This window comes from Anabrus simplex, chromosome 6 (assembly GCF_040414725.1).
Source record: "Anabrus simplex isolate iqAnaSimp1 chromosome 6, ASM4041472v1, whole genome shotgun sequence".
NCBI lineage: Eukaryota > Metazoa > Arthropoda > Insecta > Orthoptera > Tettigoniidae > Anabrus > Anabrus simplex.
The window spans coordinates 343,067,541-343,082,462 of NC_090270.1; the positions used below are offsets into that span (position 1 = coordinate 343,067,541).

Below are 14,922 nucleotides of genomic sequence, written 5' to 3' on the forward strand. Positions count from 1 at the left end.
GATTCCCTATGGGAATCAACATCTATGTCATCTGATGGCCAAGCAGGCATCAATTTTTGATAATGAGACAAAGTCTCTAGTTCATTGGCACTGCCGGTGGCTCCAGTTAGCCTACGCAGTGGCCTCCACGGTATGCACTAGCCAGAGTATTGGTAGGTGTGCTAGGTACCAACTGATGAGCCCACCCTAGCACACGAGGGCGAAACGCTGGCAACCAAGAATGAGTTGGCTGGAAAATTTATAATGTCCAATAACGGACCATTTATATTGGATAGCGGAAGGTCCCTGTGGTTAGTACACTTATGTGAAGAACATCATAGGGTTGCGTTACCTGTAAATGGCGCCGCAATGTGAGAAAAACCATAGGTCTGTATTATATGTCGAATTTCATAACCTGCGAGTAGTACCATAATGTGTGGAATACCGCGAGTCTCTGCTACTTTTGATTAGTATCGCAACATGACAAATACCATGGTTCTACTTTCCTAGCGATAAGTACCGTTATGAGGGGCCGATAACTTGGATTTTGGACCCCCTTTAGATTGCACACATCCTCGATTCAGTATTATGCTCTAGCAGCAGTCCCTTGGCCAGTAATCCTATTGTTTTTCCATCAGTTTCTATGAATGTAAGGTATTGCGGGTGGCATCCGCCGATTGTTTTAAATTCATATCCATCCATTCATTCTTCGTCCTCATGTTTTGAATTCTGGTCAGTGGAGAATTTTGGGCTTTTAAGTTGTCATTCCATTTCGTCTCATTTCGTACCTTTAGGAGCCGATGACCTGGATGTTAGGCCCCTTTAAACAACAAGCATCATCATCATCATCGGAATTAAGAATACAAATAAGGCATTTTACTCTGAGCCCTATTTCAGGCTCTTAAGTTTTTAACAAGGAATGCAAAAATTATTATCTGTTATACAATCATTCGACCAGTACTTCTGTATGGTTCCGAGAATGGAGTATAACAAAGAAAGAGCAGCATCAGTTGCAAGTCTTTGAGAATAAAGTTTATAGAAAAATATTTGGCCCATGGTTTGATCCTATCTTCCAGAGCTGGCAGAAAAGATCTAATTATGAGATTTACACCCTCTCTCAACAACACACTATGATGGGTGTGATAGAATCCAACAGACTGCGCTGGGCTGGATATGTTTGAAGATGCAGGATTACAGAGTACCAGTAGATTTGTATAAGGGTTCTCTTAATGGGAAAAGACCTTCAGGAAGACCCCGAAGCACCTTGAAGGAGATCAACAAGGACTCTCCAAATTGATAACTGGGAAGACCGGGCTCAAGATTGAAAAGGATGGAAGATGATTGTGAGATCAGCATGGGAACGTCATGTCCCTCAGAAGCCTACAGAGTGAGTGAATGAGTAAGGTGAAAAACATGAAGAAGCAAAAGAAATGGTTTAAACTAAAAGATCCAGAGTTGAAATCCAGGTTTAAGGAATAAGTTCTCATAAGCATCTAGAGGGAGTTTGAAAATATCCATCTATGGTGGGAAAAGAATGGCACTGTTTGTTCGATCTTATGCAGTGGATATCCTTGGAGAAACATTTGGAAAGTTGTGGGGAAAATGAAGAAAGCTGGTGGTGAAATTCAAATGTGCAGAAAGCAGTCCTCAAGAAAAAGAAAGCAAGAATAAAATGGGATGAAACTAGCCTAGATGAAGAATAAGAAGAGAGTAGTAAGGAAAATGGTTGCTCAAGCAAAACCTCAAGCTTATAATGAAATTACCAGGAGCTGAACACAGAGGAAGGAAGGACCAACAGGCTGTGGCAGTGGACCAAGAGGTCAAAGCATTCTTAAATTCAAACCCACGTTATTGTAGAAGTCTTCCTCGCGAACAGTCAGATTTTCTTCTGAAGATGCAGAGCAAAGTTCTCTGCAAACTGTTAAGATTTTAACCTTGTTTTCTTGACACAGCATAAGCCCAAAAGACTGTATTATGTCTGCAAGTATGGGCCGTGAAAGCGCGAATGTTATCATCAGAATTTGGTTTCTGCCGTAGGAAACTATAAAATTGATGCTTTCTATACACTGCAAAAAAAAGTTTGTAATATGAAGGATGTAATGCAAAAATAAAATTACAGAATGTTGTGTATTCTATCACAGAGATGTACACAACCTGATAATGTAAATTTCTATAAACTATTTTCTCTTCCAGTATCTAACCCAAATAAACAGTAATACTGTACTGAAAAGGTGGGTGTTTTATTGTAGTGATAGCTGCCCCTTCTTCAGTACTATGTATGGTCTCCTCTGGCATTGTTCAGGTCTCTGATAGGCTGTGGCCTGCTTGCGATCAGTTCATTGACATCATCTTGAGGAAGAAGGTCCCATTCCAGCTGGTCAGTTCCATTGAGGTCTGGGAGTGTCTGTGGACTGTGGAGGTAGTGGACAATCAAAAACAGCCATTTTTGACCTATCCTGTGTGTGCTCAATGCTGTTCATGTCTGCCTAATTCACATGGTTGATATATCTGCCATTTCGTGAAGTTCCTCACTGATGAACCTTGATGAGGACGAGCAATTCAGCAGCATATTCATCCCTAGATGATTGTACAAATGGTGTACTGCCAGGCAGTTAACCTCCCTCAAATTCGTATCAAAGGTGTACAATAGTCATACATAATTCCAGCCTAAAATATTACACCACCATCTCTGAATGCATTTATCTCTTGAACATGGTGGTACTTTCCACCACATCCTTTATGTCTCGACACCTTTTGTTGTCGTATTTGGCCTAAGTGATATCCCTGTTTTATCCAACCGCCAATTAAGATGTTGGATGGCTCATGACGACATTGAATCGGTTGAAATTACCTTAATTGGGCTGTACGCAACCAATAGTATACAGTTATGTGCAGATACACAGGCCCCAGTTGCCCTCAAGAAGTTATCTCATAATTGCTGAGCAGTTGAAATCGGTCTCCTCTGTGCTGTTACGCGGATGTTGCAATCTTAACGTGGCATCACCCTCGGTTTGTCAGTCACATCATTGGTCTCACGCTACCTTTCCCACATTTTAGACATTGCATTTTGGTGTCCCCTGTGGTGCATGATGCTGCTTGTGTACGTCCACCCTGAATCATGGCACAATTCTGGCTCGGTCAAACTGGGAAATGCACATTGCACATAAAATGGAAGCACTTGCTGAAGCTTGTAATGCACTGTACATACTACTACCAGTTTTCTCCTGAAATCGCATAGTTCGCTCCAGGCTCAACACAGGCTGTAGACAGCGGCATCTGCTGTACTATAAACAAGCAAATGAATTACTTGTGTGCATATGGTGCTCTCTGCCACTTGCAACAGGATTACACATGCCTTTCCTACCTCATAATGTACCTAATCCCACAATATTTCAATTTTTTTTTGAGGTGTATATAATTTATATACAATAAAATAATTTCAGGCTCTTTTTTGGCTCCATATTTAATTTTATTTTGGTAGGTTTGTCTAATTCTTGAAGTTATACTCACCGTCGTTTAATGGCAATTAATATTTCAAACCATTTTGAAATGGAGAGATCAGATAGAATTATTTGGCCATGTTATATTTTTCTGCACTATTAAATATCTAATCAATCTTCCTTTTGTGATCTTTAATTGTGTTAGTTAATTATTCAGCTAAAACTTCCTGAAAACAATTGTATATTCTAGTAAGTGAATGGGAATCTCTGTGAAACAAATAGAGCATGGTCTGTTTACCCATAAATGTACTTTTTGTGTCTAGCTGAATTTCATTTAGAATAGTGTATTGAGAAATAACAGTGGGGCAGGTTCTCCTTTATTTCTTCCTTTATCTTGTCATTTTGGTTATTTAGGTACAGTGTAAGGCAACACTTATTTATTTGATATTATTTGCTCCTAGGTAACATGAAAATTAACTTGATCCATTTGGAAATTAATGTCCTTGCTCTCTCAGTATTATGCATTCTAAGCTTTAGTTCTGTAAGTTATCCTCTCTGGGCAGTCTTTGCCACGTGCAGGCAGGTTCACAACTGAAACTTTTGGATAATTTAACAAGGATGAATTTTAGACTATCTGGATAGAAATTACTCTCCCCGCCTGCATTGTTGGTGTCCATTTTGTAGTGATGATTAAAAAAAAATTGATTTAGTGTTAAAAATTGTAGTAAAGTTAGTACCTATAATATTTTACAGTTCCTTTTTTTTTTTTTTTAATTTGTATAGGCTGGGCTAAAGTGGCTCAGATGGTAGAGTGCTGGCTTTCTGAGCCCAAGTTGGTGGGTTTGATCCCAGTTTAGTCTGGAGGTTTTTGATATGCCAGCCTGGTGTCAGGCACACTGATGACAAAATTATGGCCACCGGGCGAGTTTGCCGTGTGGTTAGGGGTGCACAGCTGTGAGCTTGCATCTGGGAGATAGTGGGTTCGAATCCCATTGTTGGCAGCTCTGAAGATGGTTTTCCGTGATTTCCTATTTTCATGCCAGGCAAATGCTGGGGCTGTACCTTAATTAAGGTCGCAGCCGCTTCCTTCCATCTCCCGGGCCTTTCCTATCCCATCGTCGCCATAAGACTTATCTGTGTCGGTGCGACGTGAAGCCACTAGCAAAAAAAAAAAAATTATGGCCATTCTGTGTCTCTGAAAATTCTAAAGTAAATTAGCAGGATATGAAGAAAACAATATTATCATCATTATACACACAAATTCAAGATGCAATATATGGATATTAAAAAATTTAACATTTTTGTTTGTAAATTTTCTTTAGGAATATTACCATGTATTCCTGACTAGGCAAATTTTATGGTTGTCTTGAAATAACTACAATTTGTTAGACCATATAAAGTGTCAAAATTCATAAATTTCATTGTCAGTCATTGTGAAAATGAAGTGAAAATTAATGTTGATAACTTTTTCTATTGTATTAATACAGTTGTCTTTAAGAATTCTTACCTATGACATGTTACCAGGTTACTATAGTTGATAGAGATGAGCGAGAAGAACAGAATCTTATTACCAGGAGAAATACAGCTCTTCGAGACCATCAAATACTTCATGGACTCAATGGTGAGTATAACTCTGATATCAGTGAGTGAGCTTGAAGAAGCAGAGGACTAAGGTTTTTCTTATGTGTTAGATCATGGCAAGATGCCGCAGGGTGATGACTAATGCATTGTTCTTACTGTTTGCTCTGAATGAGAATGTTTGAGAGGGGCAAAAAGTAGTGCTAGTGGGTAACTGAACTATTGATACGAGATTTCATTCATGACAAGTTTTGGTACTAATATCTTTGAAGTTACAAAAATAAAAACTTCACACATCCTTTCTTATCTCCACCTCTCCTGTTGTACTAGATATTTCAGGTGAAGATGTCCTTACTAATATATAAATCTGAATATTGGTCTGTTTGTCTTTCTTTCACATTAAAAGTATTTGAGTGATCAAGCTCATATTTGGCAAGCTTATAGCTGGTACCTTCGGTTAACATGTAGATTGCTTACCATCACACTATCTCTTAAAGGGGCCACGCAACAAAAGACAGGGGAAAATGTGTGTCTAGTTTCTTAAAATGGTTTGTTTTATTGATAAATGGAGTCCACCAAACAACAGGAGCAGACTTGTGGGATTTCGAATTAAATTTCCTATAAAATGCTCATATGTGTTTTCTTCATAACTGTTAATGATATAAAATATATAAAACACCTCTAACCATGCATAGGCATATATACAATATTGTTTACATTATGTCAATGATTGTAAATGATTGTGAAATGGAGATATTATGAACAAGTGAGGTGAATTATGAATAGAAGTCCGCTGTTAGCATTATAGAAATGTTTGGAAAGTTTACTGTTTTTATTTGATTGGTCTCTGCAGTTCTAAGTGTTTGACTGAGTCCACTTCAGTTGCTTCTATTTTGTATTTCTTAATCTACTTGTTTGTGCAGGGAAAAGTGTGCTCGAATAATTGCATTGAAGGGAATATATTGTAACTTGTTGGCGGGGTAAATAAATGAATAAATGCGTACAGCACCTGGTAGCAACCTATTTCTAAGATTTATTAACTAAGCACTACCACTACAGATTTACACACACACAGAGACGATAGCCGAGCTTACAAGTTACACAAGTACACTTACACACTTACGGTTTGCGCGCTCTCTCTTTAGTTTCTCTTGGGTTCCATCTACAATGACACACACACACACACACACACACACACACACACACACACACACACACACACACACACACACACACACACACACACACACACACACACACACACACACACACACACACACACACACACACACACACACACACACACACACACACACACACACACACACACACACACACACACACACACACACACACACACACACACACACACACACACACACACACACACACACACACACACACACACACACACACACACACACACACACACACACACACACACACACACACACACACACACACACACACACACACACACACACACACACACACACACACACACACACACACACACACACACACACACACACACACACACACACACACACACACACACACACACACACACACACACACACACACACACACACACACACACACACGGTTCACAGCCTACATGTCAGCCTCGCAGGTCGGGATAGTATCCGCTGTTCACTCAACCCTTTGAACTCCGCAGTCTTCACACGTCGTCTCCTAGTGTTCCCTTCTTCGCCGCTCCAGAACACTCCAGGTTCTCCTCCAGCAGCCAGCCTCAAGGGACACACACACACACACACACGACATCAGGAAAACAGGAACGAGTCCTCGGCTCCACAGGCAGATACTTCATCAGGCTGCACACTCCCAGGCCATCACTGACTGTGCTCCAGCGAACTCAATCTCGCTCCCACTCATTCACTAACTAATTCTCACTCTCCAATTCTCACTGACTACAGGCAGGTCGTTCCTCTCTTATATACCTGCGCTGGTTCTTCTAGAATCGTCCGGATGTTTGATGGATCGAGGAACCTCGCGAAACAGAAGACTCCAGATTAATCTTCCAGTCGTTTCCGTAGTCTTCTGCAGCGCGACCACGGATAGAAGTGAGAAGGGCCGGCACAGCGCTTGAGTGTTGCTCGCGGATTGGCGCGCTCGAGCGTAAGGGGGGTGGGGCGATGGGAGACGCCCCCGGCGCGTAGCGAGTTAGCATGGCAGACTCTACAACCATTACAATATGTACTGTATAGTAAAGATTTAAAGAGTACCTCATAAGTGTTTTTAGTGATAAAAGATAACCTACAGGGTGCTCTTGGTTTTGAGCCACTGGCTAAATTCATTAAGTTTATTATAGATATGAAAAATAGTATGGATCATTCTTTTTAAATTTAGTGATGCGAAGAGTGGGTATTTTTTAAATCTCACGTGTTCATATCATCTCCCATTTCACAATCATTTACAATCATTCATATTCTTTTATGCAACGTAAACTATATGTTGTTATTGTTGTTCCCATCAGTCCATAGACTGGTTTGATGTAGCTCAAAAGGAGAATAATAAAACTTAGAGATTTCCACCTATTCAATACTTAAAAAGAAAATACAAAATTAGGATCTTATCCTTATTTTATTGCTTGATTGTTAAAACATAGGACATGTTTTGTTCATTTTTTGAACATCTTCAGCCATAAATATTTTTACAAGGTTGATTGGTAACCTTGTTCCAGAACTTACACTTATGGTTTGCCGTTAACAAACTTATCAATAACAAACTTTTAAAAACCCTATTAAATATAAATCATTTATATTATGTTGTCTAATTAAGAATGATATGACAATTTGTTGAGTTTGAAATTAAAACTTATTCTAATAGTCAAAATACAATGCCTATTAGTTGGTCTCTGTATAACTACATTTACAATCTGTTAAACTGCTGAATGTCTTAAAATTTTCGTTGTTTGAACATAAAAACACTTTGTTAAATCTGGCGTAAACTTTTTCACGTGTTATACCATATAGAAATGAAATCTTAATACACTCTCAAAACAGCTGAGTTTAGGCATAAGTATTATTCTGTTCGTCCACAAAACGTCTAAACTGATGCGCCATATTGATTATAGGTAATGAATTTTGAAACACTTTAAAATATTTAACATCAGAATTTGATGAATTCACAATTTTCCTGTGGTCTTAACGAATGTATGACAATCTTACGAACGTAAGCAGGGTCTAAGTCAGGTGGGGACACTCAATCTTTGGTGATAGATGAGTAGTGATTTCTTCCAAGCTATGTAAGTAAGCCTGTTGACATATTCCTTGTACTCCTGCCTACGTTTACGCTAGTGCTCTCAGCTGTTTGACGACTGCTTGACGTAATATATAAACAAGCTGCCTGTGGGTAGAACACATGATGATGATGATGATGATGACACAGTATGTCTTCTATAAACACACTCATTGTGCATATATTGCAGAGCATATTGATCTTTTCGATGCATTCTTAATGTTTTATTAGGTAACTCTTAATAATAAACGTTGCTAACGGTTTGTATTAAAATTAGAATAAAACCCTGCTATTACACTCTTCAAGGGACTGTGGTTTAAATGCCTAATAGTGATAGTCACTAGTGTAATTGCTGACTGGGAGACTGACTACCTCGGATCGAGTTGGGTATTTCAGTCGCCTTGACAAGGAATACTGCAATTTATTCAAAATGTTGGCAAACTGTACGGAATGTACAGAAAACAGCAACACGGTTTGACCCAGAAGAAGAACTAAATAACTCTACACACCATGGAAGCTTCACTTCATCCAGTATGTTGAGGTCTCCTTAACCCTTAACCATTGACGTACATTTTCAGTGACATCAACATGGACGTGAGGTCACTGAGACCGCATGAAAATTAATTTGACTACGGAAGGGACGGTTAATGAGATAAATTGCTAGCTGCTTTTATTTGAATAATTACACTTTATTGAACCCAAAACCACAAAAATATTTTCCATTTGTTAATTTGTATAACCCTCATACCTTCAGATTGCAGTCACAGCAATTTTCGTTATTCAGAATACACTGTTCCATTTAAACACACACGTCCTTTACACTATCAACAAAAATTGACCCTAACTTGGGTATTAAAGATCGTTGATAACCACTGCACTGAAAATTAACGACACATTAGACTGATCTCTTGTTGGGGTGGAAATTGCAAGCACTGAACTTGGCCCTCAATGTTACTCTCACTCAACACATTCGAAGCAGATCTTCCTTGTACACTCCAAGCATACTGGTTTTTCACATCTGTAGCACTTGTAATATGTTTTTTCTTCTTTGCTGGTGGGCACAGACGACAAGTTATCCGTTTTTCAAGCTTCTCCTCGGAAATGTTGATACGCTCCGCAGGGAAGCTCAAAATTCTAGAGATAGCGCCTCGAATATCTCTTGGGATCCTGGGATTTGATAATCATCTTATGTGTGGCCTAGTGAGTTGAGCAGCAAGTTCTTTCAGAAAATGTTGCCTGGTCATTTGGGGGCTCTCGCGATAGGACTGATGCAAGATATTCGCATTCACAGCTGCAATATCGACGATACGGAAGAAGACTGCCATCGGCCACCTTCTTGTTCTACCTGTGCAGTAGTTGGCTGACATCTGATCCAAAGTATCTACTCCAGACTTCGTAGAATTATAAAACTGAATCATCTCTTCCTTCCCCGTGTCCGCATCAGTTGCTTTCCCATGGTGCATAGAGGATACTAACAAAACAGATTTGTTTCTTTTCGGAACGTGTGAGAGAAGAGTTATGTCTTTCGTGAAGCCATACACAGAGGAACCGACCTTTCTCTGCTTGGAAGGCAAGAAGTTAGTTGGAATTTCCTTCTTGTTCTTTCTTACTGTCCCAACATAAGCGAGTCCCCTTTTCCTCAGCTCCTGAACAAGCTCCACTGAGGTGAACCAATTGTCAGCTGTTATATTTCTATTTGTACCCTATATTGGTTCCGATAAACGAAGAACTGCCTGAGTTGGCTTTGAAAATTTTCTGTCTTCCCTTGAAAGACCTATTCCATCAGTGTCCTTCCCTGCATAAATATATGCATTGTACAAATAACTATTTTTCGAATCGGTTAGGCACATCAATTTCACTCCATATTTCTCAGGCTTGTTTGGAATATACATTCTGAACTTACACCGACCTCTGAAACCAATTAGCATCTCATCTACTGTTGAATTTGTGCCAATGGAGTAACACCTTTGAGAGTTCTGAATCAACATATTCAGAAGCAATAGGATCTGTCTCTCTCCGCTGCGTTCTGTCTTCAGGATTGTCAAAACGCAGGCTGCACAGGAGAATGGAAAACCTTGTACCTGACATCACAACACGAAATATTTCACGGCCCGTACCGTCAGCTGCGAAGACTGAAGCGATGTCCTCTTTGTTAGATTTGAAAACCGCCGAATAAATAAGAAGGCCTATAAAAGCTTTCATTTCAACTGCGTCAACATTTTGTAATTCTGGTCGGGTAGACTTTCGGTAATTACTTCTCATTGCACTGAGTTTCACATTTGTCCATCGCACTAGTAAGTTCACCATTTCTTCACTAAATATTAGTGTCCATGCCGTAACAGGATCCACACCGTTTCCAACTCGAGCTGAAGGGCGCAAACCGGGAAGGTGAATCACGATATTGTGACGAGGTGTACGCACATTCTGTGGAGGTTCCGCAGACGACCATTTGTACCTTTTTCTACCATAAAAAACACTTAGAACGTGAATCATCAGGCACTAGCGCGGAACTTTCATCTTCTTCTCCCTCTCCTTCAGTCTCAGTATCGGTATTGTGATCACTCTATTTCACTATCACCATCGTCCACATCACTCATGTCTTCTTCAAACCACTCGGTAATTGTTCCTTCGTAATTTGCATCACATGTTCGGACACTCGCCGAAGTACCTGCACGCTGACTCATTGCTACACACAGCACTATCAACTGAAGACTGCTTCAAACCATGGACGTGCGGTCACCCAGGCCGCTACGAAACTCATCAGCTTCTTATCGCAGCTGCACGGTTATTTATGACAGATAAGATAAATACAGTGGAGAGGTCATCTTAAAATAGAAAGGTACTGCAAGCAAATATACTGGCAGGGCGATAAGCGAGGTGTGGCACGTGTTTACGTTTCCACCGCGGTCATGTTGACCGCACGTCCATAGTTAAGGGTTAAGATGGAATTTACTGCTGCATCTTGTAAGTGCATTAGAAATTTGAGATATAAAGAGAACATAGAGTACGTATTCTTCAAGATATTTGACTGTTCATCACTTTCTGGTAATGCTACATAATCAGTCATCATTGCCTAAAAGTTGGGAAAGCTTGTCACCAGTTGACACTTTTCTATGCATCCTTATTCTCTACTGCAAGCGAGTTGATGTTTTGATTGATCTGAATATAAATGCAGTTGTGATTGAGTTAGAGAAACCTGGCTAGTTGCGTGTAGCAATGACAATGGCAGGGACTCCACAAGATAAGGGAAGCATGGGAAGTCATACTGTTCCCTGACCACTGCAGTGCAGAGAGATTGTGGTGTGCTCAGTAGTATCCTCAGCATCCTCATGTCCATGGAGTGTTCATAGAACCAATCAACCACAGTTCAGGAGCTACCGGATGGTGCAGTGTGCTGGAGGTGAACAAATGGGTGGTCATGACCTGTCAGCCGAGCTGAGTGGTTGAAGTGCTGGCTTTCTTACTCTGACTTGGCAGGTTCGATCCTGGCTCAGTGTGGTGGTATTTGAAGGTGCTCAAATACGACAGCCTCGTTTCAATAGTTTTACTGGCAAGTGAAACAACTCCTGCAGGACTGTAAAAGTCGTTAGTGCGCCGTAAAGCCAGTAGCATTATTATTGAGCTTGCATCCAGGAGTTAGTGGGTTCAAATCCCACTGGTTTTCCGTGGTTTCCCATTTTCACACAAGGCAAATGCTGGGGCTGTACTTTCATTAAGGCCACGGCTGCTTCCTTCCCACTCCTAGGTCTTTCCCATCCCATTGTCACTATAAGACCTATCTGTGTCGGTGTGATGAAAAACACATTGTAAAAAACAATTATTATTTTTATTATTATTATTATTTTTTTTTAATCTCTAGCAGCTTTCTTCTTTGACCAGTACTCCTTCATCCTTGCACTGTGAAAGTCTTTTCGCTCCTGGGTCCATTTCACACCTCCTCCCGGACGTACTGTTTTTTCTGTTAGTGACTGGAGAGAGTTTGATGTTCTGATCAACGTTCTGTACCTATTCCTGTCATAAATTTCACTGGGAGCAATGTCCAATTCTTGAAGGTCTTTTCTGACGAGTCTTGCCCACTTGGCATTAGTCGCTTTCCCTCTAGAGATGGTGTGGAAGATTCTGGAGGTGAGCCTCTGATTGTCCATTCTCATGACATGACCGTAGAAGTTCAATCTCCTCTTCCTCATAGATGTTGTAATGCTCTCCAATTGTTGGTACAGTTTGTTGTTGTGCCTGATTCTGTACTTGCTTTCTTCTTTAATAGAGCCCATGATTTTTCTCAGGATCTTCCTTTCCTTCAGCTCCAGTTTTCTAAGTTGCCCTTTTCTTACCATGTTTAGGCATTCTGAGGCGTATAGTACTGATGGTCTCACTACAGTAGTGTAATGCCTGATTTTGATGTTAAGTGAGAGGGATTTGGATTTGTACATACTCTTACATAGGTGGTAGGCATTCGCCAATTTGATGCATCTGCTGTTCATGGCCTAATCTTCATTCATGTTTGGGGTTATCCATTCTCCTAGGTATTTGAAGGAGTTTGTCCTTTGTACTGTTTTGTCCCCCAGTGGGATTGATTTGGGTGCATCTTTGATGTTGGTGATAAACTGTGTTTTGTTGATGGCGATCTTCAGCCATACTTTAGCGGCTATGTAGTCGAGAGAGGATAGTTGATGGGTAGCTTCCTCCACACTGGATGCCAGAAGTGTAAGGTCATCTGCGAAGGCTAAACAGTTAACTGTTAACTTGTCTTTCTTGTAGCCAATTCTCAATCCAGAGTCATCCTTTAGCATTTTCGTCCACTCAAGAATGACTTTCTCAAGTAGGCAGTTAAAGAGGATTGGAGATAGGCCATCCCCTTGTCTAACACCTGCTTTGATCTCAAAGCTCTGGGACAGTTCCCCTCTGAATTTGATTCTGGCTGTAGTGTTGGTAAGAGTTGCTTTCACTAGATTCAAGGTTTTCTTATCTAGTCCCAGTTCAGCAAGTGCCTGGAAGCGTGACTCTCTATCTACTGAATCGTAGGCCTTCTGAAATTGATGGTTATGAATTTCATGTTTTTGGTCCGTATTGAACAATATATAAGTAGGGTGAGGCGCTTAGGATTTTGTAAGTGATGATGGTTTTGAGGTTCAGGATTTGTTCAGCGCATGACCTTGACTTGCGAAACCCAGCCTGGTACTCTCCTATGCAGGAGTCTAGTTGAGCCTCTACTCTTGTGAGTAATACTTTGGAGAGTATCTTGTACGTCACTGATACAAGGGAAATCCCTCTGCAGTTGTTGAGATCTGATTTGTTGCCTTTTTTGTGTAACGGGTGGATGATAGCTGAGGTCCAGTCGCTAGGTAACGCTTCTGTCACCCAGATGTTTGATATGATTTCATGGATACTTTGGATTGACTCCTGATCAGCGTATTTCCAGAGCTCTGCTATGATTCCATCCTCGCCTGCTGCTTTGTTACATTTCAATTCTGAAATGGCTTTCTGGATCTCCCCCTTTGTTGGTGGGAGAGAGTCCGACTTAGTAACATTCTGAGGTTCGAAATGCAGTTTCTCCTTGGGTTCCCTTGAATTTAGAAGGTTGTTGAAATACTCTGCTAGAACTGTGGTGCACTCTTCATTGTTCATTTTCAGCTTTCCGTCAGCTCCCCGAAGGTGAAATGTAGGGGCTGAGTAGGGTGTTATTTGAGATTTAAAAGTTTGGTAGAAGTCTCTAGTGTTGTTTCTTTGAAAATCCCTCTCTGCTTGTTCAATGATATTTTTATTGTACTGCCTCTTCGTGCTCCTGATAATTTTAGTAGCAGTTTTCCTAACTTCTAAGAAGTTTTTATGGTTTTCCAGACTTTTGTTACAGTTTTATTTTAGCCATGCTTGCTTTCTCTCTTCTATTGCTTTGTCACAAGTAGTTGTCCACCATGGATGTTTGTTCTTTCTGACCGCCGGGATGGTGGTTGTCGCTGCATCTATTAGTGCCTTCTGTAGTTGGGGCCAATCTTTTTTGTCTTTGTTTTTAGCCAGGGTCTCGGTGAAGTTATTGTTATCTTTCAGCTTGGCTGGATTGAACCTTGGAATTCGCAACTTGATGCAGTGGTTTTCTCTGCTTCTTTTAAGAGGGATGAAATTGGTTTTGATCAAAGAAAGATAGTGGTCTGAATCAATGTTTGCACTTCTCAATACTTTGACATTCAGTACTTCTTTGCTGTTTCTTCTACTGATGGCTACGTGGTCCAGCTGTAATTCCCCAAGCATGGGGTTAGGGCATCTCCAAGTCATGGCTTTCCTAGGAAGGCGTTTGAAAGCTGTAGATTTGAGGACTAAGTTGTAATTTCTGCACAGGTCAATCAGCCTTTCTCCATTCCTGTTGGTCCTCTTGTGGGCTGGGTAATCTCCAACTATGTTCTTGAATTTTCTCTCTTTGCCAATCTGGGCGTTAAAGTCTCCCATTAAAATAGTTATGTGATTATTATTATTATTATTATTATTATTATTATTATTATTATTATTATTATTATTATTATTATTATTATTATTATTATCATCATGACATGTCTGCTGGTTCCTGTATCATTCGTTGATGCCATTGTCAGACGTACCAGGGGTCCAAGTTCATCCCACATGAACAGCCCCCATACGATCATGCAGCCACCTCCGGCCTGAACTGTACATG

At 40.4% G+C, this 14,922-nt stretch overlaps 1 protein-coding gene across 1 annotated transcript in view; it reads left to right on the top strand.

Moving 5' to 3' along the window:
• The window catches only part of Neurl4 (neuralized E3 ubiquitin protein ligase 4), a 426,720-nt gene that overhangs the window by 126,111 nt on the left and 285,687 nt on the right, over positions 1 to 14,922 (top strand). The window contains exon 8 of the mRNA XM_067148903.2: positions 4,944 to 5,040. Coding sequence (XP_067005004.1) covers positions 4,944 to 5,040 — 97 coding nt within the window. The remainder of the gene's footprint in view (positions 1 to 4,943; positions 5,041 to 14,922) is intronic.